Genomic DNA, 27,755 nt, shown 5'->3' with positions numbered 1-27,755 from the left:
TTGTTTACCCAGGAAAAACCCACTGAGTCTCAGGTTTTCCAGGAGGGTCCTTCTAAGTTTTTTGAAGCAGGGCATTGACGATTTGTGCATTGGCATCCTAGGATAGAATGCGCATCATAAATTTGAATTATTATCATTACGTGTTTCCCAATTCAGTAATTTTTGCGAGTATCGTACTGTACTTTTTAAAATTTGTCAAGTTTAAACCATGACACCACCCGCAAACAATGGCCAATTTCTTCGAATGAAAAAACAGGCTCTGTAACAGTCACTGAGAAGTGGAAGGTGCGGATGTTATGGTCAGTACAGCCGTGGTATTAGAATGTTAGGGTTAGTACAGCCACAGTGTTAGAAGGTTATGTTTAGTACAGCTGTGACATTAGTAACGAGGACGGCTGCTGGATTCGAACCGTAAATGTCTGCAGCAAGCGGCCAATGTGTTACTGCTGGGCCAAGCCAAAACATGCCGCAGGTGGTGAGATGTTAACTACCTCGCCTGATATGCAGGAGTTTGTGGGTCCGATCCTGACCCTTACGGCTGTATATACGAAGTTGGCATGTTCTCTTCGTGGTCACGTGGATTTTTCTCCGGGTCATCCGGTTTTCCCGTCGCGTTTAGAATCAACACGCTTTAGATAAATTGGCCGCTAATACATTTCCACGTGATAAGCCACTTCGTTGAGCTATCATTTGTGGCGTTCTTTCGAAAAAGAGCCATATGGCTCAATGAGGTCTTAACTGATGAAATTAAAAAAAAGAGTTTAGTTTATAGTTTTTTATGTCATGCGAGGTATGATGGGAGTCGTGCATCCCTGCTGTTTGTGAGCACACACCCTGCGCTTGTTGATATTTCTTTCAGTTCTTGCATCTGGTCGGACCTGCTTCATATGAAATGTTTTATATTTTGAGCGAAATAAATAAATGAAATGAAACAGCCTACTCGTATGGAAATGTTTACAATTATACCATGCAGCAATGATAGTGATACACAGAAACCACTGAAATATTAAGCTTTGATTTGCATATTAGGTGTACTCTCCTTATTTCTTCAGGCCTGCTCGAAGTGCAGTACAGTCTTGTGTTTAAAGATAATAGCAATAATTTACAACCCTCTGTCAATCAACTGATGTCGATCATGTGGTCATTGAGGATCGGTGAAGGTCAGAGAGGATTGGTTGCTCCAAGACCAGTTCAGATAGCACTCACCTCGCCGTGTTAGCCATGGCCAGCAAATTAACTGAGGTCTCCGGGTTCACAGACCCAGGTTATTAGCCAGAGTGTGCCAAGATGAAATGGAAAGGCATCACAACAAGGAAAAGAACACACAGAGAGAGAGAGAGAGTATTGCACGTGTTTTACACGCATAGCCCTTCATTCAATCCACTGCTGGATGAGGGCCTCCCCACAACGTGGTCGTTGGAGGCAGTTCCAACACACCTCGCCACGCTGGTCAGTGTGGCGAGGTGAGGGCATGGGAAGGGGGCCTATGACGCCGCTGCCCTTCCCCCTGCTCACATCCACGCAGCAAGAGCGCCACAGCCACCTAGACCAGCGCTCCCCAACATTTTTGGCACCAGGGACCGGTTTCGTGGGGGGGGGGGGGTCATCATTGGGTCTTTCCCCCTTTTCAAAGAAGCTCTCCAGCAACGTTTGTTTTTTACTCATTGTGGCTACTCGGGGTTAGCTTGAGGGGTTAGAGCTTGTGGGCTTACCAAGACTGTGACTGAGACAAGTTCGCAGTGCGGAAAAGAGGCGCGGACTGAAGTGGTCAATAATAAAATAATTGGGGCGGGTTCCACACGCGGACTCACCGCTCTCACCTCCTGCTGCCGTGCGGCCCGGTTCCTAAAAGGCCACGGACCGGTAGCTGTCCGTGGCCCGGGGGTTGGGGACTCCTGACCTAGACGACGAGCCGGTGTGCACGCCGGTGACCCATCCAAGCGCCACTCAGGCTCAAACCCGCTGGGCTTTGTGAAAAATGCAGAGATTGGGCACATCGCGGGCGATTTGATTGGCGGCATTATAGCAACGAGGGGCCTAAAAAGTCATCAATCACACCGCTGCTACATTTGTGTACAAACATTTTTTGGAACAACCCTCCTCCCCACCACCCCCACAGCCTCTCACACACAGGAAGAGGTATCAGCCTTGCCTGACATGATGGAGCACGGCACATTCTGCGTGGAGCATGTAATTATGGTTTTGTACGGTTTTATGCTGAGCTTTTTACATCTCTAAAATACCAGGTCTCACGTTATGAATGGACTGTGTTCGAACGGCTAATTGCAGTTGCACGGTTTCACTCCCTGAGGGCGACAAAATGGGGGCATAACCCCTCCACCGTCCCTTCTAATTCTAATTCACCCCCCTCAACAACAACAACAACATTATTAATCAACTCACTGTTCGTTTCCCTCCATTCACTCCCCCCTTTACGTCCATATTAGGCCAGAACACATAACTTACTCGCACCTGTACCGAACTTTTCCTGCCGCTTCTTGCTGTCATACAATGCTCGCACGGTTTTTTGTTGACGAGTAAAATGAACAGCACGTGGATAGGAGAGAAGAATAGGCCGTGGGACCACTTTACCGCTTGCATGGAAGTCGTCCTTGCTTTCACATTACCGATATGGAGCAAACGTAAGTTCGTGGCGTCATATCGACGATTCAGAAACTTGAGTGGGATTGCTGCAAGGCGTGATGGCTGGTCGTCGAGACTAATGACAGAGTGGCAGCCAAAGGAGATAATGCATCTGAGAGCGCGTCAACTGCAGAGATGGAACGATGAAATCAGCTCGCGTGCGGCGGCCCGATGGATAGCTCTGTCGTGCGACCATGAATGATGGTGACAACTTTGTGATGTCTCCATCAAGCAGTGGACGGATCAAGGCTCATTAGTGGACATCTGCGGAAATACTGGACATCTGAAAAAAAAACGATCTTCATACTGTAGCTCATCGGATTCCCCCCCTATAAGTAAAGATTCCGATTCTGAGTCTGATAATATAGCTCCAACTAAGGGATGTGATTTGAGATGAAAATGATGCTGAATTTATAAAAGGACTACGTCCGCTTTATTTTATTCTAGGAACGCATTTAGTTGAACTTATTTTTATATAAAAAAAAAACACGCGGAAAACTAAAAAGTTTGTTTTCTGGTTGCAATCGAATACGGGAATAATCAGCTAATTCATGCATTTTACCAGCATCATTATTCAATACAAAACTGAAATCAAAATCTCACAGCATCAAATACCTGCAGACAGCTTACTTTCAAAATAACAACAACAACACGGCACCCACTAAAGTGGCAAATGTGTCATTGTTATAGTCAGGATAAACAAGTTGGAGAAAATGCATGTATTAAGCATCTGCCTTACTACTACTATTATTCCTATTATAAGCTGCACGGCTCACGATGGCTTGGCGTGGCGAGCACCGCTGGACTAGCGGTCCACAGCTGGGGTTCACGCATCAGCAGTTTTTTCTTGCCGTGGTTGTCCCACCTGACGACGATTGTTTGTGTTGCGATCGAAACGTCGTGATCTATTATTTTTCTACCTACGTGACTTTACCGAAAGAACCAAAGAGTATTTGGTTATTGCTCTACATTTCCACATGATAAGCCACTTTGTTGAGCTGTCATTTGTGGCCAGGTCGCTTCTGAAAAAAAACTACATAGCTCAGTGGGCCTCTGCTGGTAAAATAAAAAAAAAATTTAGTTTTTTAGTTTGCATTCGATAGCAAAGGGAAGAAAAAAACTACAATGGCAGAGGTTTGATCATTGCCTCTGCCACCTTATGAAAGTTTATCAAAAGCTGTCGGTAACCCATCATTGGGGCATAGCTGTCATACATCACCTCCACATTTAAATGAATAAATTACTCTCATGCATGTGTGAAAGTTTTCGAACGATAAATCTAGTTATTTTAATGTAAAACTCTTCCAAATTATATCTGAATAATTCATGGCAACGAGCGTCTTTATGCGGAGGCATTTTGGATATTTGTAACATTCGTGTCAACGTGAAGTGGATTTTAATGCAAAAAGGAAGCAATTTTTAATGGCAAAACAAAGCAATTGCATGGTGCTTACAAACGGCCTGCTGATGGGAGGCAACATTCTTGCATTTAAAGGATATAATTTGCTAAATTAACCTCAGAATTTTAATATATGCACCCAATCATTGCGTCTCTGACAATTTCAAATATACCCAAAGAGTGTCAACAAATGCGAGTTGGGATTCAACCCATAACCGAACACATCTGTTCCTCAAGCGATGCTTAACTTGGCCGAGCACAACTACGAAGCCAAAGTTATCGTACAATGTACCGTACTGTGTAAAATATCTCCCCCTGTGAGGCAGCTCTATGTCTGTATGTCGGAATCAACACGATGGGCACTTTTTCTAAATCCCTCCCATCTCCGTTCCCCCTGCAATATGCATGGGGTCACCCTACTGTTGGTCGACGAGCAGGTCACGTGTGGTGGGGTAAAGTGTGGCTACTCCAACCTCTTCCAAGACGCCTGGTCAGTGTGAAAAGTCGGCCAAAATGCCTGACTAGCGGAGGTCTACCTGCCAGCAGTGGCTGTAGCTTTGCCTTGTGTAGACTTCAGCACAGCCAGCAGTCACGTGTACAGGGGACATTCGTTGGGGAAACTAATTTTAGACTTAAAACTAATTTCTTTACAGCTGCTTTGTGTGTCGAGCTTGTTTTCCTTCCCCCGCACCTTTCGTTTAGAGCGGTTGGCTACGTACGGCGCGAAAGAAGTTCAACACATTAACGGTCCCTGCCTGGATGTGTAAAAATGGACCTGACAATGACAGACTGGAAGCAACTGGTCTGGTCGTCATATTCTCCGGCGTGATCTTTGATGTGACGTTGATGGGCTTGCCTTTCACCGGGCGTTACAGGCATGGAAATCCCTTCACATCATGCCTCTTCCTCCCATAGAGAAATTGGGAAGAACCGTATTCTGTTTGTTTCAAATATATATGCGTGTGATTATTAAGTATAAAACAAGGCAAAATCGAAACGGACTTTAAGATGCACATTCGCGATATGTACAAAGTCAAGTGGAAGGGGAGCGTCTGGCTGCAACGTACGGTGGGGAGAGACTCGGGCTCAGAGCGGGAGATAGCATGTGCCAGGCTGTCAATAATGCACACAAACATGCATCTCATATGTCCTTACATACAAGGGCTTGCTGACAGATCACGTCAAGACCACTCCACCCTTTTCAGATGCCAAAATAAGTGATCCTGCAACACGTATTTGCCTTCCAGGCAACGTTTCGATTAGAAATAATATAAGAATAATGAGCTCGTGCACGATTCTCCCGTATCCGTGCATTCGCAGCCCCACTCCCAAGCTGTAAATGTTTAGATGCATATCTAATATAATGTTTAGATGCATATCTAATATAATGTTTAGATGCATATCTAATATAATATAAATGAAAGAGGAACGAAGAACACATTACGCTATTTTTGTGGCACAATATAATCGTTGTATGACTTGCGGTAGTAACTTACAGTATATATGATGCCACCTATTATATTATAAGTATTTTAAAATGATTTTCCAATACTGCATTAGATTGCTTGGTGCTCCACTTCACAGATCAAACGGTTTATTTACTGTGGAAAGATACAACCTTTATATTTTTTACGTCACCCGTGTAAAAATTTCAAATAACGCAGACATTGGGGCAAATTAGGAATTCAAGACCAACAATTTATATCGTGAGACTTCACCTTCAGATGTAAACATTTCCCACAGATTTAGATTACCAGTTATAAATTCGACATTAATCCCCTCAGATTTAGAATATCTGTTATTTATTCAGCATTAATTCCTACCGTAATTGCAATCTCAATTCTGTAGCTCATGATCGATTTTTTTCATCAACCTCTCTTCAATCTGGTGGGTTGTTTATTTATTCATTCATCATGCGTATTTACGTTTGTGTGGGGAGCGGTGACCCAATGGTTAGCGCTTTGCGCTACAAACCCTGGCGAGCAGGGTTGGATTCCCGCTCACGGCCAACACCAGTGATGATTAACTGAACAGGTCTTCGGCCTCCCGTAGGTCGACTCAGCCTCAAATTAGTTACTTGGTGCGATGTGTAAACATCGCCACTGTGGAGACAAAGGCGGCCGGGCGTGGTGCTGGCCACCCACCACCTCGTTTTGCCGTTCGGGCCTTCATAGGTGCTCGCTAACAGCCCTTGCCCCAACCGTATGTTGCAGGCTATAAAGGGGGCTCTTTGTCTTTGACAGTACCGTGTCATTACTGCCTATGCCTCCACCTCTCAGTTATTATGTATTGGCCTGCCACGACTCTGTATTGCACTGTCCAGAGATGCTCTGTATTTGACGCCGCGTGAGGCGAAAGTGTCTCGTGGTGTCAGGGAGCGGCCACTAAGCCGCTTCTGTGATCGTGTGGCGAACGCAGGTCAGCAAAGTGCAAACGTGCCACTATTTGTCGTTGTCCGCCCCCACCACCCCCCTGCTATGCCCGCCCGTCTCAACGTTAAAGTTGGAGAATAAGAACGCAGCCCTGGTCATGGGGTGGGGGGTGGAAACTGAAAAAAACGGGTCACCTACAAAATGTTAACATTGCTATAGAACTGCCTACAAGTGTAAGCCATTGCGTCCCACATTCCTTGTGTCAACAGGCAATTAATCATGTTCACAGCTCCACGTGTCCTATTACAAAGAAACGCAAGGTCCTGACTTATTGTGTTCTTCGCCATTAGCTACATACTCTGAAGCCTGAACACTGCTCAGCCTTTTGGAGAACACGTGGCTGCAACCTGCAGGAATTGTCTATTCAGCTTTGTTACACAGCGCATGAATACGGACGCGATGGTTAAATGTTTTTGCTCGCATACAAGCACTCGTGCAATCTACCAGGTCTATCGGTGGATGTGATAACATGAGCACGTGAACTTTGCCATGAACCCGGGTGACCTGAATTTGATATCTAGCGTACGGCTAACATCAGTTCCGATTTGATACCCACACTGAACCCAGCGTGGTGAAGTATTGTTAAACATCCCCTGTTACTGACGTAGCAAGGGAAGTTGCTTTTATCCAGCAATGGATATATCCAATTAAAATTATGACTTTTATTTACCCAGGAAAGATACACTTGAGTCGTGATACTCTTTTATAGGAGGGCTCTTGCTGCATTGCGACATGTGGGGATAACGCTCGAAGCTCTGCTCAAATAGGTTCAATCCAGAATCAGTATTCAGAATATTTATTTAGACTGGAGAAATCCGATAAGCTATAAAGCTCTTTTTCACAGATATCCAGTCGGGAACGTAACAACAACAATCAGTTACAACAACACTACAGGAGTGCAAAGCACAAGGAAGGTAAACAAATCACCCTGACGCAAACAAATACAACCAAACCATCCCCGTCCTACCAGGCCAAGCTCACGGAGGCATTAATTTATTTTTCACAAGTGATCTGGCCACAAATGATAGCTCAACAAAGTGGCCCATCACTTGGACACTTACAGCACCAAAATAATATAAATAATCTCTAGATTTGAAGCTTTCGTGACTGCAAGGAATCATATTCTTAGGTTTTTTCGGTAAAGTCACGTAGGAAAAACATGAGCCACGCCCCCCTCCCTCCCGATACGTTCCATTCATTGGCTACCACATTCTGATGAACTCCCCCCCCCACTCCTCCCCCCTTCAACTTGCTTATAAGGGATTACATCTTGAATCATTGCCTCACTTGATGCAGCTAATTCGGCTGTGACGGTCCCACCTGATGACGGAGACTTGTGTTGCCTCCGAAACGTCGTGATTTTTGTTTTATTTTATTTTATTTTCATTAATTTTGATGTTTTACCTACGTGACTTTACCGAAAAAACCTAAGAATATAAATAATCTCAATGCATGTTCCCAATGTGGAGGGAAAATCTCAGAGGACCCGGAGAAAAAAATCCACGCGATCAGGGGTAGAGCATGCAAACTCCAAATATACAGCAGGCGTCAAGGTCGTGATGGAAACCCCGACCTCTTGCATACCAGAGGATGAAGATAACATCACAGCACCGTTGCCGCACTGCTACCTCCTTGTACCTCGTTGCCTACAACACCAGGCAAGCACATGTACCTCCCGATCCATGCACTATCGAGCACGACCCTCCTAAGCTTCAAAGATCCAGTGGGGATCAGGGACGTTTAGGGTGACGGGGGGGGGGGTTGCTCATTGACAAACTGCAGCCAACACATTTTAGACCATTGGGTAAACATCGGCTGTGTTCGATGGAGCCGCTTAAAAACCATGATCAGAAATAGGATTTGGAGTTCAGTGTAGTGTCTATTAAAACACAGCGTTCCTGACGAACGTGCACAATCATCATCATCATCATTGTCATCTTCCAGAAATAATTTAAGGCTAATAATGAACACATTTTATTTCCACCAATTTCCATTCACCAATTTTCCCTCTCCTTTGTAATAAATTACATCATTTTTTTGTTGCAAATAAAACAACGCAATACGGTACTAAAATCGAAACAAAAAGAAATTAGCCTAATTTATCACAGCGGAGCACGCACGCACGCACGCGCGCGCGAAAGAGTAATTAAAATAAAATTTCATTGGAAACTCTAAATGCATGAAGGTGACTGCAAGGGCCTTTGTTGAAGTGATTTACTAGGGCAGCACCAAGCTCAATAGCGACGGCGCTGGGTAACCGCGCGTCGGTATGAATCAAACTCTCCAGACGTGCCTTCGCCATCTGAAACATTTCGAAACCAGAGCAAGCTGCGGCTTGATGTTTATTCATGGAGTGATGTACGCTCATTCCTTGACAGACAACAGCCCTTTGACACCAAGGGAAGCTGATTTATACCTTTTTATTTGCTCGGCTGAGGCTGTGATTTTACTCGCAGTGTGTCTGATAGACAATAATCTTTGATTTCATTCCGGTAAGCGTGGTGAATTTAAGGCCACGCGGTTTGCCGTGCGTGTGCTGTATTATTAATGTTAACACAAGGGTGCACAGCGGAGAGGCGGAGGCACAGTGGCATGTGCACGTTGATATCAACCTTGCCGCCTGAGTTCAATTGCCGGCCACGGCTCTCACCAGTGGCGAGTGATATCTGCGCCGGTCCTCAAACCTCGGGCTTCGCCAAAGCGCACTCACCAGTAAATGATGGTCAAACATCCCCCATGACCGATGTGTCCTGTCGGGAAGTAATGGATCTGCAACGGGCTGTACATTGCAATTTTTTTTATCTCATGGGTTAAAGGTAAAGGTGCAACCATGAAGTGTGTTGCTCAAGCCACTGGTTTGCAGAAGGCCCTCCACTAGAGGGAGCTCGACAGAGCTCACTGTAGAAGCTGTGTTGGCCTACTCTTCCACGTTGGCCAGAAATCTTGGATGAGGTGGGTTCTGCCCACACTTTACACTGTACCCCACCACACGTGACCTACCGATAGGCAGTGGTGCACCCATTAATACTACTGCTGGGTGAACAGAGGCTGTGGGAGGGAGGGGGTCGGTTGAAGAGGGGGATTGGAAAAATCTTGCCGATTGTTTAAACTCCCATGTTGGGGTATCGAACCGGCGACCTCTGGGTTTGTAAGTCCAGCACGACAACACCCGTGAATTCTTATATCGCGCGGCCAGAGGCACGTACGTACACTGCAAGTGAAATAACGTAAATGTTTACTCTTACCTGCGAAAGGCCCAGGTATATAGAGACGGTTTCTGAGATGTACAGGAATCTTCCTTCTTGGTTGAGAACCAACACAAATCCATCAAGTGCCTAGAACGAAACGGGGCAACGATCAAATTGGCTGAAATAAAAACATTGACATCAGTTCCACACGTAGTAAGTAGGGCTTCCGCGACGAAGATTTTCCATGAGAGGGTTTGGTTGGGTTCGAGCGCGTGAATATAAATGCGTCGCTAAACCTGCCACCACCCGACATAGCCAATTAGTAAGGTTTGTCACGTTAACAGAACATGCAAATTTGTGACTAATTGAGCACACCAATGTATTGGAAAGTAAACCCACAACATCTACAATCTGTCGGTAACGAATTTGGCACGTTCTGTTTACGTGACAAACCTTACTAATTGGCTTTGTCGGGTGGTGGCGGGTTTAACGACACATTCATATTTACGCGATCTGACCCGACAAAACAACCCCTCTGTTATGGATAGCAGTGCAATGTCAAACATTCCGACTGTCACGTCTCGACCAATGAACCGCCCACACCCACGGTGTAGCTTGTCATCGACGCACTCTTGATCCCCTGCACATTTGCTTACTATTCGCTTCACTCTTGAGTGCCGTGAAGCGCGCTCCCAAAGGTTTAAAAACCGCGCACGCTTGAATTTTATCCAGGAACCTTTCGTGTGTGCGGTGGTGTCACCCGTCGTGGCATGGAAATGTTGACACGTATCCGACCTATTCACATATCGGCCCATTCCTCAGCCAGTCGGATACGTGCCGTTGTTCTGTATCTGGAAGTTTACGTTGACTTTTACAAGTTCGGGTTAGATTTCTAATTCAGTTTACGATTAATTGAGTGCTCAATTGAGGGTTGAATGTTGTCCCAAGTCAATTCGATGACTACTTGTGGTAGGGAGTAAGCTGTGGGCCGCAGTGTGCAACATAGCACAATCCATTGTTGTGCTGTACTCTGCTGTAACATCGAGTGCACCCAACCGGACGGGGTCATAGTTCATCAAGCAGTAGATTGACAAAGCGTACTGTTGCGTGTACATGTGGGTTCGTCAAATGAGTGGGCAAACCCATATTTCCAGCAAGTAATTGGGTAGGCCTGGCAGGGTGGGATAATTGCCCATTCGCCTACCTGCTGTGCTGCAGGACACAGGGACACACCATTACATTTTTACCATTTCCATTTAGACGTGAGGGCAAGGGTGGCGGGTAGACAAACACAAAGAAAGCCTTCATGTGAGCTTCAAGAAAGGCATGGAGGTGGTGGAGAGGAGGGTGGGGGGGGCAGGCACCAGCAACACAGAGAAGCCGAGAAGCTAAATGGAGGTTGGGGACGGCAGGCTGTTGTACCCCTACAGGCACCCCATGAATATGTCGGCTGCGATGTGCATTAGCATCAATTGAAGTAACAAGGTCGTGAGGATAAGAGCTGAGAGTTTAAATTTATTGCGCCGCTGTAAGATGTACCGTGCTGATGGAGATGACTTGTATTAGCTCCTGTCTGTTTGCACCAGCCATTACAGTAAATAACCACGCCGATGTTTTATCTGCCTATTTTCAAGTTGCCACTTTCAAGCCGTAGAGCGCGTTGCCATCTATTGGTGGGCTCGGACGGAAACGAGACGGGAAAAAAAGAGAAACGCGCGTCGTACTAAACACGTCATGCAATGTGGGTCTTCGTTAAGCTTATTAATTAAGAATTGTGGAGCGGCTGCACCACTGTGCTACAATTCTCAGTGACAGCTAACATCGATGGTGAGTGATATATGCGAGCCGAGTCTGGACCCCACTCCACTTCACAAAACCCCGCACTGGACGGCGTGGTTTGGTCAAAACGACCCCCACGCATCGTCGATAGGGGCTGCAACGTGTTAAAATGTAGAGTGGTGACGAAGATGTCCAAGGGCACGTCCACCGAGGAGACGGAGCGACGAGATCAGATCATGCGCAGGTGCTGGGTTGGATCGTTGAATCGCGCTGTCGCAGGTGATGGCAACGGCTTGGGAGGATTCTTCATCAAGCAGTGGACTGACCAAGGCTGACGATCACAATGACGACGCGTGATTTTACTCAACGAGAAAGATGCATGAAGTGCATGCGTGCCTTCATAGCCAAATAAGAACTTATCACACTTTTCATAACCGGCTTCGACGGGGAGAAGTCTAGCCGGGCACCGCGGGAGATTAGCGACATAAACCCAGTGGCTTAGAATTGTGGCCGGCGGTAATCGAGCGGGACATAAAACGGGCGAGGAGCACGGCGGCGCCGTGGCGGTTTAGCGGCATCCTGTCCGGAATCGCTCGCTCGACGCCGGAGCTGCGCCGATGCTCGGGTAAAGCGACCGTCTTTGGGTTTTCCGCATCGAGGTTTATTTGCCACGACGCAGCAAAGGGAACAGAAAGCAACGTCATGCCCCGTGGCGGATGAGTGCGCCATAATTTAATCTCCCAGATGGCCGAGGAATATAAAACGGTAGGTAATGAAGCCAATTTATTTGCATTGTCCAACGCAAATTGCCCCCTACCAAGCGCAAAGCACACAAGCCAAGAAAAATAAATTGCCAAATAACGAACAACAGTTTATGTTGTGCAAAAGAAAACCAGGGCCGTTATATATCAAGGGTAAAATTGAGTACTCTGTGAGAGCGGCGCATCTAAACCACGCTGCCAGATTCCACACGCGGCATTTGGCAGAAGGTAGAAAGTGCTGGCGAGGTGTGGTGGCATCAGAGGCTTCGGCCACGGTGACATCTTGATCTTGAAAACTGAGTTGCCCATCAGACACGGAACAGGTCTTCCGAGCACATATGCCCTGCCCGCGCACAAAGTATTGAGCACTTTATGATTGCCTTCAAATTGCACGGGGGGTACAAAAATGGTAATGCAATTATGGCTTTATAATTGCATCGGCTTATGACAAAGGGCGCAAATAACACACACTTTTGACTTTCAGGGTGTCGGACTATTGACGTGTTTGCTTTGTCTCCGTGAATGCGCCGGTGTTACGGCTCGTCGTGACTTCAACCCGCCGCCGAGCGCTTAATCACAAGTGTTCCCGCGCCGCGAACGACACGCGCTCGCGCCGAAGATTGGAAGGTGACTTGAGGTTGAAAAAGATTCCAGAGACAGACTAATCCCAGCGTGAAAAGGGTGTCCCGCGCAGCCTAATGGATGCAGCCCCGCGGATGCCCCCCACACACACGAGGTAAACACGTTGCCCCATGGCGCTCCGCTCTCTTCTTTTCTACCGCGGCGGTTGCAGGGTAGCGCCTCGGTGCAGCGCCGGACCGAGGCATGCGCACGGCGAGCAGCCTGCAGCAATTAGGCGGGGACTTGCATATAGCTGGGAAAATGTGCACCATTCAGTTTGGATTCATCATAAAAACAATAAAAATAGTAAGTCGCGAAAAATGCATCAGCCAGCTTCACAACAAAAGCTTGCAATAAGCTCGCGATGCTCAAAGGAAATGGAGTGGCTTTTAATGAGGCACACGCAAACCGACATTCATAATTTGCTGAATGTCACCGCTTCCTTATGACTAGTATATGCCATCAGAGATAATGATGTTACATTGAAATGCTGTTTGGGAACAATATTGATATTCCCCACTTCTATAGAAAAACACAGTTTTTTTTCACCGTCTTTTAACTCATCGACTGTGTGTGTCCATTTTTTTCCTCCTCCTTAACTCCGAATGGCAAGAAAATAGCGGAACGCTGCCGCGACTTAAAGGGGAAAAAACTCTCAAATAGATAATCATCAAATTACAATTAAAACATTATTTTTTTCATGAAAAACCTAAATACATAATATGTTTCAAGCGACGTGATGTATATCGGCAACACAAAGCTATCGCGCTGTGCAGTGAAGTGTTTAGGCGAGGAAATTGCTGCGTGGGTGCAGAAAACGCTGAGATATTGAGCGAGTGATATTTTTTTGTGGGAGGGGGGGGGTGACAGGGGGAGGGAGGGAGGGGGGGGCGATGGCGATGGCAGCAAGGGGCACTATAATCTCAGCAGCCAAGCATGAGGGTGGATACTTAATCTGGGCCACCAGCCTCTGCTAAGGATCACACCTCAAGTACAAAGCGTTTGTATTTCATTTTTTTGTTATATTTTCGTTCAGGCTCAATGCACGTACGCACGGATGAGTGCCACGCTGCACCTGGGATACCGCCGCCGCCGCTGCTGCTTGTAGGGATTTGGGTAGGCGCACTCTACACGTGTTGGCAAAGGGGAGGCCCGTTCAATTTTATTTATTTATTTCGGAATCCCTGTTATCTGCAGCTTCCGCAGGTTGTGGTATGTTTCGCCATGCCTTGAATGAAAATTCCGCATTGACCAACGGCAATTCTTTTTTTTTTCGCGTGGAATCGCCTGAATTCAGAGCCACGTTTGTTGTTGCAAAACAATTTAAAATGTCTTTGTCTGTTTGTGCACACTTTCATTTATGTTATAGGGGTGACCGTCTGGTCAGATGAATACCAAGATTTGAAATTAATTAGAGCATAAATATATATTTTTTTCTGAAATGTAGCCAAATTTGTTAAAAATATTTCCATATAAAATAAAATAACTTCAACAATTAAACACTTTCATAATTATTGTCTTACTGTATGGCTAAATACATTGTTTAGACATTTATGATAATTCACTGCACATCACAACAACTATATCTTCCGATTCTTACAAAGTTTTTCAGTAATAGCGCTAATCTTTTGCCGTATACTGGATTATATTCTCCACGTGAGCACACTTTTTACGAGAATGAATTAAACATGCAATCTGTGCTATTTTGTTAATTAATTCCCCACTGCAAATGAAATTCTGAAATGTCTTCTGTGCTAAACAAAAACTGCACGCTAGCTTTGGACCAGGCCTCAACTGGCTCGCAGAACGGAGCCGCTTAGAAAAGTATGGCAGCTCACAGATACCGCCCTGCTAACCTTGCGGAAGATTTGACCACAAAGGGAGAAATGGAAAGCCATTTCAAAACAATTGCAGGTGAAAATAGTGACATAAATAAAGCCGACATGTGGGCAGGGCATTAAAAAGCAAAAGAGACAACACTGTGATAGAATGTTCACCAGGCGACTTACAAAACAAACAAATAAACTCAAAAGACGGCAACGCTCCCGTGGCCAGCCGTTTCACATCTAAGACAAACAAATATGGATGCAATAAAGACCGCATGTGCCAGAGCATTTAGAGATTTTCAATTTCTTTCTGTGCCTGACTTTGATGTGCTTCAGTTGACCGAGTCGATTTGATTTCATCTTACCAGGCACACGTGTCACGGTTTTTTCTTCATTCTATCAAGTTATATTCGTTGCTAAACAGCTCCTGAAGCAATCGGAGAGAACAGCATTTCAAATGTGCATCGTCGGAAGGTACGTGCATGAAATGTCGCTCTGGAGTGTCACGGGATGCGCGTGAAGATAAAGGAGGGAGGCCGGGGGGGGAGATGCATTTTTTTTTCTCATTAAGAACAGAGGCTTTGTGACTTCCTTGGGCATGGCAACGGGCTTGCATTGTTACAATTAAAAAGACTGATGACAGGAGGTGGCCGGGTAACTCAGGGGTCAGGGAGCACTTGAGCTGGCACCATCGAGACCCTTGGGTTCGACCGTTAGAATGTGGGCAGTCACCCGTGGGCAAACTGCAGCCAGATAATATTCACAGCCCATCACCAAAGTTGGCACGAAAAAAGAAACCCCACTACGTTTAATTTTTGAAAGGCCGATTCAATCCCCAAACCAGGATTTGAACCCCGTGAGCTCCCACCAGTTGCAAGCCTCCTCATCCCACCGCTGAGCCACCGTCGCTTGGTTAAGGTGTGCTTACACAAGGTGTGCTAATATCCATCTTACCTTGCATATCTTAATTGTGTGTCGAAACCAAAGCGTTGATGACACAATGAAGCTGTGTTCGTCGCTCGCCTTAATGCTCACAACAGCGACTGTTTAATAAGGCCAGCAGTGTCAGCCGGGTCAGGGGGTCACTCAGATCGAGCGACGTGATCGATTAGAAATCCGCGTCGCGACGATTTCCCCGGCGCTGCAGCCGGCCAAACGCGTCGCCGTTCCCGGTTCGCGCAAACCCTGGAGGAAAAAATGTGACGCAGGTGTTTTGGGACTTGCCTGTAGTATCTGACTTCCCAGATGCTTCTCAAAGGCTTCTATCGCTGATGGGATGGCTCTTTGAGGCCTCTGGCCAATTGCTGTGGACAAATCAATGGAGATAAGAGTCAACACAGAACATGCCGAGCGCCGTGCCGGAATACTGATGACAGCATTTTGCCACGTGCAGCAGCGGTAGTTTCACAAGCAAATTCAAGCAAAGCTCTCGCAACGAATTCTGCAATCGTTCCCCATCTCGGTTTAACGGCGGAAATACAACCTGGCTTCAAATTCACACACAAAAAGAGATGTCTCATCGCAGGGCTTATCGGAGGGAAATAAAAGCTACCTTGAGGAATCTTGCCAAAAATATACATATGATACATGAGTACGCTGAAATGGTTTATACGGAGCAGCTGCAGAGGTAGCCTATTCAAATGAACAAGCGTCTTGTGGAATCGGAGGCGTGGGGAAAAAACAAAACGCGAATACAAAGCAGTGCAACGTCGCATGTCCGGCCGTCACGAATCGCGACCTGCCCGGGCCCACACACAGTGCGGCATTTGCGTACAGTGTAACTGTCACTTTATGTTAAGGGACGAAAATGTGACGTTCGCGCACGGTTCTGTGTTCTTCGTGGCGCGTACATTCGCTTGTTCCGAAAGCTCAGCGGAGCATTTTCCCTCGTTTTTTTGTACGTCCAGTAACGTATTTGCGCGTAGTGGTGCAACTGTAATTTTTAACATGGGTTCACATTTCTGAACTTATCAACATATCCGCCTGGCCCTTGAGTCCTCAGCGGGTAAAATTTGCGACGTTGTACTGTACTTCACAACGTACACCAGTGTAAATAAGAATATGCAATCCACTAATGAACAAAAGCTATGGATGGCTCTTACCAACAACACGCCGGGTTTGGGATAACACATTCATGCATGCGAATCTTTCACACGGCAACAACTAGGTGTGAATGACGAGGCTTAATAACGTTGGCTAATTTAGATGGGCTCGTCCAAATGTTGTGTTCATGACCACCAATTTCGCAAACGAAATAACGAATCTTCCCATCTCTCGCGCGCGCACACACACGCGTGCACGCGCACTCAAGTCATAACTACATTTTCGAAAAGGTGTGCAAACTTTCCCAACGATATCACCACCATTCATTGACAACCGCGCAAACAGCTCCATCATGGGGTACACGGCGAACTGTAAAAATGTACATGCACGCATTGAAAATTAAACCGAAGCCAAGATAAAAAAAAACCCGTTGCGTTGTTTAATAAATGAGTGCACGGTTAAAAATAAACACGTGGACCAAACCTCACCCAACCCCCAAACAACAACAACAACCAAGCCCATCGCCACATCAGCGAACACGGCGCTAAATGTGTGTTTAGATGGTCACGTGTTCGCGGGGGGAAAACGAGGCCAAGTCCACGAATGAATGCGCACGTGGAACCGCCTAAGAGCTGTACAACAACATCAGCGCTTAAGCTGACCCCTGGGTTACCCCCCCTCCCCTCCATCGAAACTCACCACCCACCCTTCCATCGGTGTCCCTATAGCAGAGCGGGCCCCCCCCCACCCTCTGCTCCATCACTACAACACCCAAGCGCTCATGCCCTCCACAACCCCCACCATCCCCTGCCCCGCCCCGCCCCCCACACCACGAGCATTTCGTTCTCTCCAAACACCTCCATCACGTCCAGCAACCTCCACCACCTCCTCCCTCTACCACGTGAGCACCGCACCAGCTGCCGAGCGAATGCGACCGTGCAGCAATATCTACCGCCTTACCCTGCGCGGTCTCACCCGCAACCTCCTGCTGCGAAATACATTTATAAAAAAGCGAGGATGGAGGGGGGGGGCCCAGTAATAATCATAATATATAAATAAGTAAATAAATATCTACCCCCTCCCACCCCCCCCGTCGCCTCCTCCGCCATCAGAGCCGCCTGCTTGGTGCACCCCCAACTGCTGGAGGAAATGTGACCGTCTGGGTTCTGACTTCCATCCGTCATTCATGGCAGATCCCGTCTGTCGAGGGAGCCCTGCTGATGCTGTCCGTTATCGTGAAACACACACACACACAAAGGAGTGAACCTGTACGCAAAGGGAACACGCGTATATCCAATGACCAATCCAAGGGCATTGTTTGATGCCGATTTTTTTTTGTTATTGAAATTTCCGCTGGATGATGTGTCACTGAAGAGAGCAACTGTGCCACTTTCTTTGACTATCACTAATAATATAATCACTTAAACACACCGCGTCACTCACTCTTGTTTTTTTTGTTACCGATTAAATGACACAATTAAAATCTGCTTTCGTATGTTGCTTTAGAAACACGGTCACTGACAATTTTTTTAACTAAAATATTAATCTTGCATTGAAAAGCGCAGATATATGCTTGTTCCGAATTGTACTGAGAGGCAGAACGAGGAACACTAACATTAGAGAAGATTACAGGTTCAAGAGATGATTCTATCGCTTAAAAAGATCAAGCGGGATCAGGGAGGATGCGTCCCATGAAGAGATGATGGCCGATAGTCAACAATAATAGCGGAGTGGCAGCCAAGGAATGGAACGCTGGCAAGAGGACATCAACCGGGTAGATGGAGCGATGAAATCAGCTTGTGCGCAGGTGCTACGTTGATTATCGGATCCAAGGATTGTGAGAGATTTGGTGGCTTAAGGTGGCCCTACACCCAGCAGTGAATTAACCACGGCTGATGATGACACTTGTTTTTCAGTTCCATATTTCCCCGTACGCCTCGTTATTTCACGGATTACATCCGTAAAATAACTGCGTTAGGTGCGGTTCTGCGTGTTCTTATATCTACATCGGTGTTGAAATGATAAATGTGCGCCCACATGTTTTACCAAAATGACACTGGACTTCATATATTTTTAAAAATAAAACTCGGATATTTCTACATTGAAATTGATGTCTACAACCTGAATGCAATAAGAATAGAGTGAAGGATATGGCTTTCTTGAGAAATAACTTTTCATTTATTTACTTAAAGTACTTTGCGTGAAGCCAGGCTAACGTGAGAGATCTCCTTCGCAGTAAATTCTGATAGCGGAATATTAACATTGCATTTCAGAAGGTACACATCACTTCCCAGCCGTACATTTACACCAGATCTTATGCAGTGCCTAAATACTCACTGAAAGAGATAGCAGAATAATGCTACACCATTTCGATTTAAAGCTTTCGTGACTGCAGGGATTCATCTTCTTGGTTCTTTCGGTAAAGTCACGTAGAAGGGAAGTAATAAAATAATAATAAAAATAATAAAAATAAAACATAATAAAACAATTCTGGTGAGAATTGTTTTATTATGTTTTATGTTTATTATTTTATTACTTCCCTTCTACGTGACTTTACCGAAAGAACCAAGAAAATGCTACACCAATAAAAGTTCATGATCACGGCATGTTGAAGACAAATTCTCATCATATAGCAAGCGCGCTGGGTTTGAAATGTATCATAGCAAAAAGAAATGTGTATTCTTCTGTGTATTATTTTACGGTCCTCTTTTGGATGCTTTTTGACGGTCCTCTTTTGGATAATGCAAGTGCCGCATCATGTGCATATATTTTTTAATCCATTTTGATATGACGAGGGTGATGCGCTTATTAGTATGACGTTTTGATTTATTTTTTAACAATTTCTCTCAAAACAAAATCGCAATAGAAAAACGAAAAATATGTTTTTGCGATGAGAAGGACACAGTCACAATGTCAGGTGTGCAAATAACACAAGGAATGAAATACAAACAATTGCAGACCAAATGGTATTGTTTTGACGACGACATCACATCACGGCAGACACGTTTATACAACTTAATTAGTCTTTTTTGCTTCAAAAATAAAATATACAGCACAGTATTCCCTCGTTATTCACGAACTTGGTATCCGCGATTTTGGCTCTCCGCGATTAGCATCTGGAACTCTACACGACTGCATCGAGAGAGAGAGAAAGAAAGTGGTGAGATAGAGTGACGAGATAGAATGTCATGCGAGAAAGTGATGAAATTAAGCTATCAGATAATTTGCATGCATATAATAAGTCTTTGTGTATTATTAAAGTAATATCATTACCCGCGAAATGTGCAATTCACGAGCATCTCTGGAATGTATTCCTCGTCGCGAATAACGAGGGAACCCTATACTTAACAAGCGGAGGACGTCTGCTTGCGGAGATGGAGCGATGAAATTAGGGTCAGGCGCTGTGTGGTTTGTTAAACCGCGGGTGCCCTGAGAGATGGTGATGGCTTGGGGAGGCCATCGTTGAACAGTGGATGGATCATGGCTGATTTTGATGATGATTTCAAAATGTTTGGCAGCTTATAGAGACCATCTTATAGCGACCGTACTCTGTGCGAGCTGTAAGCTGTAAAGTACAGTACATGCCTAACAACTGGCAAATGACCTCATCAAGTTGATAAGGACAGTACTCTATCAAAATAAAGGTATGCACCTGATGGCAATATTCACTGCGGCAATGCTCCATTAAGCATTATGACCCTGCGGGACTTTGATATTGATAGAGTGCTCTCTTAACAGAAATGACACCGCACCGGTCAATCATTTTTAACATCACAACCTTAGAAAGCGCAGAGGGAATACTTTTCTATAGACATAATTTTGACAATAACAAGCCGCTCTCCGTGAGCCTTAAGCGCACACGCCTGCTTACGCGTAAACACGCATTCATTTGCGTTTGTTTCGCACGGTGGAAATCGCCGAGGCGAGCATCGGTCCGACGTTCACCGAAATGCAACGTGCCCCGACACAAAATGGACGCGTGCAAAAAAGCCCCCCCCCCGGGCTTCGGTTATCTGTTTCGAATATTTCGCCGTGCGTATGAGGAGAGAAACAATTACGGGAAAACGAAATTAGGAATGAATTAAATCATAAGCCATTCAAAACATCTTCCCCCCCCCCACCCACCCACCTGGACACGCCATTTCAGAGTGAATTTGGCGCTCCGAGCCATCATACATAACACAATCATACAGCTAATAAATATGAATATGCTTGGAAGCGTAGCACCTTTTGGTGACAGCTTTGGCCCGTGAGAGGGGACATTGCAGAATGTAATCCTCTGGTAACTAAGGAAAATCTGTCCTCAGAAGGATTACTCTAAAACCTAAGGGAAAGTGACAAATGGTCCGCAGGTCAGCTTACGGAAAGGCACAGTTAATTACCTGGCTAGGAGCCAAGCCTCGTTACCACGGGGGTATCCATAGTCTCTCTTAACGAAGAGGGAGAGAGAGAGGGAGGAAAAAGAAAAAGGATTTCGCTTATTAACCACACAAAGCTGCGCAAACAGACTTAAAATAAGTTAAACGATGACATATCAACAGCTGCCGAAGAGCTCCCTATGTTGCCACGCCGTTGTCGGGCCGTACCTTGCTCTCCATGGATTGTGGAATTAAAACAAAAATTGGATTTGCAAATTGTCGGAGTGAATGTGAGGCCCATCAATCAATGGGTCACTCGTTTGCAAAATTAAAAAGTGATTTATTCCCGGCTTTTAGTTTTCTGCAATGACAGAGAGCATTGTATAATGCTCAATAATGAAGTAAAAAAACCCACCTTAAAATGTACAAACTACTATTTAAAACACTGTGCTGCCGTTTAAATATTCTCGTGGGACATGAAACAGTATTTTTCCCCTGTAGCTGCATGTCGCTATCGCATGGTACAGACGTTGTCTATCATTTAAAGTGCCACCTAAGCATGGTAGGTTTTTTTTAAAGAGTGCTTCTAGTAAAAGAAAATAATCACCAGCAGCAAGTGTTCTCTCTGCAACATTATATATAATTTTTTATTTTTTTTATTTTACTCTTCCCAATCTTGCTTGCTGAGAATGGCAAGCTGGCCCAACAATACGATCTATCATAATCCAAAAGCCAGCACGATGGAGATTGCTTGTGAAAGCCCAAATCTTGTAAGGCGCTAAACGGATCGAGCCACAGCTGAAAAGCAATTTTCCATCTGGGTGAACAAGCTTTGACGCCCTTTTCTGTTTTGGAAGCCCCCAAATTTGGTTTGAGTTGAGAGAGTTGGGTGAACGGGGTGAGTTTAAGAAAGAATGGTGAAAGGGGGAGTGTGCAGCCATTTCTTCTTTTATTTTCCAGTTCGTAGGTTTCCACAACTCCCACAGACCATCGAAACCCCCCCCCCCCCCCCCCCCGTGTCAGCCAAAATATTTAACCCCTTTCAGAAACCGGTGATCGGCCGAAATTTGTGACGTCAGCCGAATTAGTGCAGCTCCACAAAGTTCGCTTATGGGCGTTGCAAATCCTAAGAAAGTATTTTTTTTTCGAATCCCAGGAGCACGTTAATATGCGTTATTAGATTTAGCTCGATAACAGGTTACAGACTCGCAGACACAACCACGAAGAGCGGCGGATGACTCAAATCCCCACGCGAACCCCCCCCCCCCCCCTCGACATTCAAAATCGATACGGCTGCAAAATTAGGAGCACTATTCACCAGACGTGGCCAGCAGGGTCCACGGAGAAGCCTGCTGCACACGATCTTGTCCTCGTCTGTCTCGAATCTCTGCCCACCACCCCCCGCCCCTGATGTGAGGAGCATTGCTCCACCGTAGTTATGGCCTTGCCAGCTGATTTATTTAACAGCGCTCGTCCAAAGAGAAGCCACACCGCTGGGGCTGCGATTCGGGATATCTGTCCGCTTTGGCTCATAACGGAGCTTTACGACCAGGCCCTTGGGCTCAGCACGGAGATAGTTGTACCAGGCGCCGCTGTCGCGACAAAATAAAAATAATTACAATAATATTAAAGAGGTGTTTTTGCTATCTACTCCATAATGCATCGTCCCTGGGGAAGGTGGAATCTTAGCAATCATTGCACCCGATACTAGCAGCTGCTCGCTGCAAGGAGAGAATAAAATAATAAACCTTGTCTAAGATGCCCATTACGCTGTGAGTATGTGTTGCTGTTTCCGAGTCTGCCCTTTTTTCCGTCAAATGCGGTGCAAACTCGATGCTGCGCACGCAAGCCTGCGGAGGAGATGCATTTGAACGGAACAATTTTTGTTTCTATCTTCTTTTCTGGTGGCTTCGCGTCAAGAGTTATAAAATGCAGAAATGTTTTAAATTACGTGTTAACTTGCCTGCTAACAATGTCAGTAAATGTGGCGTTTGGCATTAAGGGAAGGGGCGTGATACAACGTTGGGTTTCGCATCCCACAGGGCCACATGTGAGATAAATAAATGACGCACTTACCAAAGTATGAAGGATGTCAGGTTAAACCAATGTTGTTTATTTGAGCAAAAGAGAGAGATAAATGAATGGCAAAATGGGATGCCACTTTCACAGAGAATCAGACATATTTGCTAATGTCATATATTTCACTGAACTGGCCCTGGCCCAGTTTATAGATAAAGGCTTTTGTAGCATTGCAATTTTTTGCAAGACCGCAATTGGTTTTTTACTGCATGGTCCAAACTCTTGCAATGACCTAAGCTTTATGGTTAACTAGGTGCTGTATTGACCAAGCATGAATCAATATCAGTTAAAATGCACGCTATCTTGTTTTGGAGCCATGTGAGTGGAGAACCGAAATTCAATATCAATGAATTTAAGTCTTAAAACAGTCCCTTGGGAAGACCTTCCCTTTACGTTTTATTTATTTAATTTACAGTCATATATGCGCTGTTTAAAGCGCACATAAATAAACGCAAACCTTTCAATAGCTTTTTTTTTATCTACTAAAAAAATATATAACTTCTATTGATTCATTCATTATATCAACATATAAGCTCCCTACGAATCGGGGGGCGCTGGTGCGGTGTCGCGCAATCTGGAGGTCGCCGGTTCCATCTCCTGGCACGGCAGCCGAAACGATGGGCAAGTTTCTTAGATCCCATTAACACGTGTCCACACTCGACAGTGACCACGTGTCCACACTCGACAGTGACCACGTGTCCACTCGACTGTGGTCACGTGTCCACTCGACAGTGACCACGTGTCCACTCGACTGTGGTCACGTGTCCGCACTTACGGACGAGCTTCCATGAGATGATGATAGATCACGACGTTTCGATCGCAACACAAGCAATCGTCATCAGGTGGGACAACCACAGCAAGTAAAATAAACTGCTGAAGTAGACGGCTACTTCATTGTTAAACTCATAAACAAGAATGAACTTTGGACATTTGACGAACCAAATAGTTCCGTGCTTCTGTTCGCAAGTGCGATTTCACGTTCGCAAGTCGGATGATTAAACATCATCATCTCATTTTGATTTAAAGCTTTCATGACTGCAGGGATTCATCTTCTTGGTTCTTTCGGTAAAGTCATGTAGAATTGAAATAATAAAATAATAAAAATAATAAAACATAATAAAATAATATAACAATATGAAATAATATAAAATAATAATTAAAAATATAAATTGTATTTGCTTTTATTTTATTATTTTATTATGTTTTATTTTTATTATTTTATTATTTCAATTCTACGTGACTTTACCGAAAGAACCAAAAAGATCATCATCTCAATCTTGGCTACTTCAGCAGTTTTTTTTCTTGCTGTGGTTGTCCCGACTTGATGACGATTGATCGTGTTGCGATCGAAACGTCGTGAACTGTTATTTTTCTACCTACGTGATTTATACCGAAAGAATCAGAGAGTCTGGATTCTTGCAGTCACGAAAGCTTCAAATCAAGATTGAGATGATGATGTTTAACCATCCGACTTGCGAACGTGAACACGCACTTGCGAACTGAACCGCATAACTATTTGGTTCATCAAATGTAAAAAGTTTATTCTTGTTTATGAGTTTAACAATGGTTCCCTTTTTTGTTGAACCGTAACGCATATTATAACACTGACCGTATGTGCATTTAAATACAGTGCATTACTGTGTTCCACCTTACGAACCGTTCGACTTACAAACGGGCACAGAAACTCGTCCCGTTCGTAAGTCGGGGACTGCCCTACAAACGGATACGCCAGGTGATCGGTATGTCGCGCGTGGTAGTGTACAATGTGGGCACTCCAAAGTCTTCCAGGACATCGGTAGGGCAAGAAAGCCTCTCGAGGGCGCTCTCCAGAAACCATTTCACAAGAAGGGACGTGAGAAAGAAATCGATTTCCTGCACTTTGATCCCTCGGAGGAAAAGATACGTGGCCATACTTCGCCACGCCCGCTGAATAATGCCGTTCGGTGAAGATACTCAAGATAGTGAACCGCGTCGGGCAGGTCAGCTGCGTAGATGGGGCGACGGAATCAACTCGCAAACATTGGGCTAGGCGGGTCGGTATGCCGCAGGATTGTGAGAGACGGAGGAGGCTTGGAGGGGTGGGGGGGGCTTCGTCTAGCAGTGGAATGATCACGGTGTCTGCTGCTGATGGTGATGATGGTGATGATAACAATTCAGTCGCCATGTGTTTTCTGTGTTTACGACGCCATTCTGCTCACACATACTGTACCCTGCATTTGATCAAAATGCTCTGGCATGACACTGCGAGGGCCTGTATGATGCATCAACAGCCACACAAGCCGCAGAATAAATTAATCTGCCTTGTTCAAGGACTGGGCACGTAGCTTGAATCCACCGGTGTTTAGATTTTTTTGGACGTGCAGCAGAAATGGTTGGGCCAGTTGCTCCGTTACAGTCATCATCGTCCATGATCAATCCACTGCTGGATGAAGGGCCTCCCTAACCTGTCACCATCGCCATCTCTCATGGTTCTGCGAGGTAACAATCCACCTCGCACCTGAACACTCGTCGACGAATAAACTCGATGCTTATGCCTACAAGTGGACGATACAGGCCCCAGCGAAAAGAAACAAGAGCATTGACAGACAAGCACGATAAAATGTGTCCCTGTGTTTGTGTGTAGCCATGCATGCGTGTGTATGTCTCTACATATGAGCTCCTCTGGCAGGCAAGGCTGCGTTGAGTCATGCAGCACGCATGCCCAGCCACCGCATGCCCAAGCAGCTTTTGTTTGGCCGCATAAAGGGGGTTAAACGGGCGTGGCACAGGCTGGAGAAGAGATGAGCTGATGTGGTACAGGAGGATGTGGAGCTGAGTGGACTTGCCGAAGACCTGTACCAGCGGTGTCAAGATCGGCCTCTGTGGAGGAGGCTCGTGAAGGGCGCTGCTAAACGAGAGATGGCCTTGAAAAGCATTTGGCTTCCTTGTGTCATCGTGGGCCTTCTCTCTCTTTCTCTCTTTTTCTCACTGATGGGTTGACGAATTTGGAGTCGTTGCTCTGCATATAACATCGGCCATGCAATAGAAAAAGAAGAGAAGGAAGACGGGGAAGAGGAAGAAGTTGGGATACAACGTACGCGCCAGTTTACCCAGACTGAAGCCTCGACATGGTAGAGAATGTGTGGGCAACAAGGCTCTGATCGGCAGGGCCCCTGAATTAACTCGCCACTCTATGTGTATATATATTTAGCTGAATTTTGAGCTGCTGTGTCGTCGGCAATGCATATTACCCTCCTGAAAGATCTATTCTCTTGCACATTCAATCTGCTTTGTGAGTCACCAACTCAGCGCATCTGTCAATAGCTCTGCCCCAAAGAGGAAACGATGCATAATGAGTTGACGCTTGGGGCAATCGCCCTTCTCTTCCAAAACAGAGAGAATATGAAGAGGACAGAATGTCCGAAACGTTGCCTATTTTGTACATTTGTATATGTTTGTTTTAATAGGTGACAAAGCAATGTATAATAGTTTATGTTCCAGACAATTGACCTCCTTCATAGCAGAGAAATGTGAAGAGGAGTTACTGGCCAAAACACGGCCTCTTATATGTTTTCGTCTTCACTGCAGTACCGTTGACAAATGTGTGGAGTTGTGTTGAGTATCACAGTGCGTTGCTTACTCTCTAACAGCGTTGCTAACGCACTGTCAGACACTCCGTGTAAATATGGATGTACAGACGAGAACACTGGCTGTCCAACGCACGGCGGGCCTTTTAAAATATCCCACTGCCAACACTTGTGCACAGAGAAGGCACTCCCATAATTGGGGTACATTACGATAGCAGAAGCGCACACCCTGGCAGGGGACAGCCCTGGACTAAGACGCCACAGGACATCCCCCAGTCAATTAGCCCTTTTCTGCAGACTTCATGCAGATTGATTGATCTCCTCAACCGAGACAATAACCGATTCACAACGTCTCTGCCGCTTTGTTACCCCGAGTCCCTCGGAGCGAAGCGCTCCGCACGCCTCTTTCCGTTTGCTTGGAGCGTGATGAACCTGGCGACTTGAGTTGGATTCTCAGTCACGGCTAACATCAGCGGCGGGCGATAGCTGTACCAGCCTTCGACAACGCCCGCCTTCACGAACCTGTGCTACTGACCAGCGTGGTGAGGTATGGTCAAACACAGCCTCTGAGTTAAGTACATGGGGAGGTTGTCATCCAGCATTGGGACTGATAAAGGGCTATATACATGATACAAGATGATTAATATAATCTTTTTTTAAATTCAATGTCTATAATCAATGACAGGTGTGAGCTTTGGCAGTGAGGATTGGTGGAGGGGGGGGGGCTCAGTTTGTTAACACGCGAGTGCTGGACAGACAATAACACGCTGGTCCATTGACTTGAATAGATTCCTACCGTACGGATACATGCGTGGAATCATACGTGTGAAAATCAGTCAGTTACCATAGCATGTATATGCATGATATTGCTGTAATCTAAGCGAGTGATTTATGTGTGATTGATTAATTATGAAACTGCAGGTTTGTCGCGCTCAGGCAATGTTATTGCATTGCGTTTGCAATTGTTGTACCACGCATCGTCCAATTTGTTGTGCTTATTACGTTTCGGTAGGGGGTGGGGGGGGAGTGGTGGCACGGCGGTTAGCACACCGTGCTATGA

General features: G+C 45.6%; 1 protein-coding gene across 2 annotated transcripts in view; it reads right to left on the bottom strand.

Moving 5' to 3' along the window:
• Positions 1 to 27,755, bottom strand: part of LOC144941811 (neuronal PAS domain-containing protein 3-like) — a 200,359-nt gene that overhangs the window by 60,066 nt on the left and 112,538 nt on the right. For both annotated transcript variants that reach the window (XM_078868276.1, XM_078868277.1), the window contains exons 3-4: positions 15,874 to 15,953; positions 9,720 to 9,809 (exon numbers count right to left, since the gene is read on the bottom strand). In XM_078868276.1, the coding sequence (XP_078724402.1) occupies positions 9,720 to 9,809; positions 15,874 to 15,953 (170 nt within the window). The remainder of the gene's footprint in view (positions 1 to 9,719; positions 9,810 to 15,873; positions 15,954 to 27,755) is intronic.

Source organism: Lampetra fluviatilis, chromosome 25 (assembly GCF_964198595.1).
Source record: "Lampetra fluviatilis chromosome 25, kcLamFluv1.1, whole genome shotgun sequence".
Lineage (NCBI taxonomy): Eukaryota > Metazoa > Chordata > Hyperoartia > Petromyzontiformes > Petromyzontidae > Lampetra > Lampetra fluviatilis.
The sequence above is the reverse complement of the archived record's forward strand: the minus strand, read 5'-3'. Positions and strand labels throughout refer to the sequence as shown.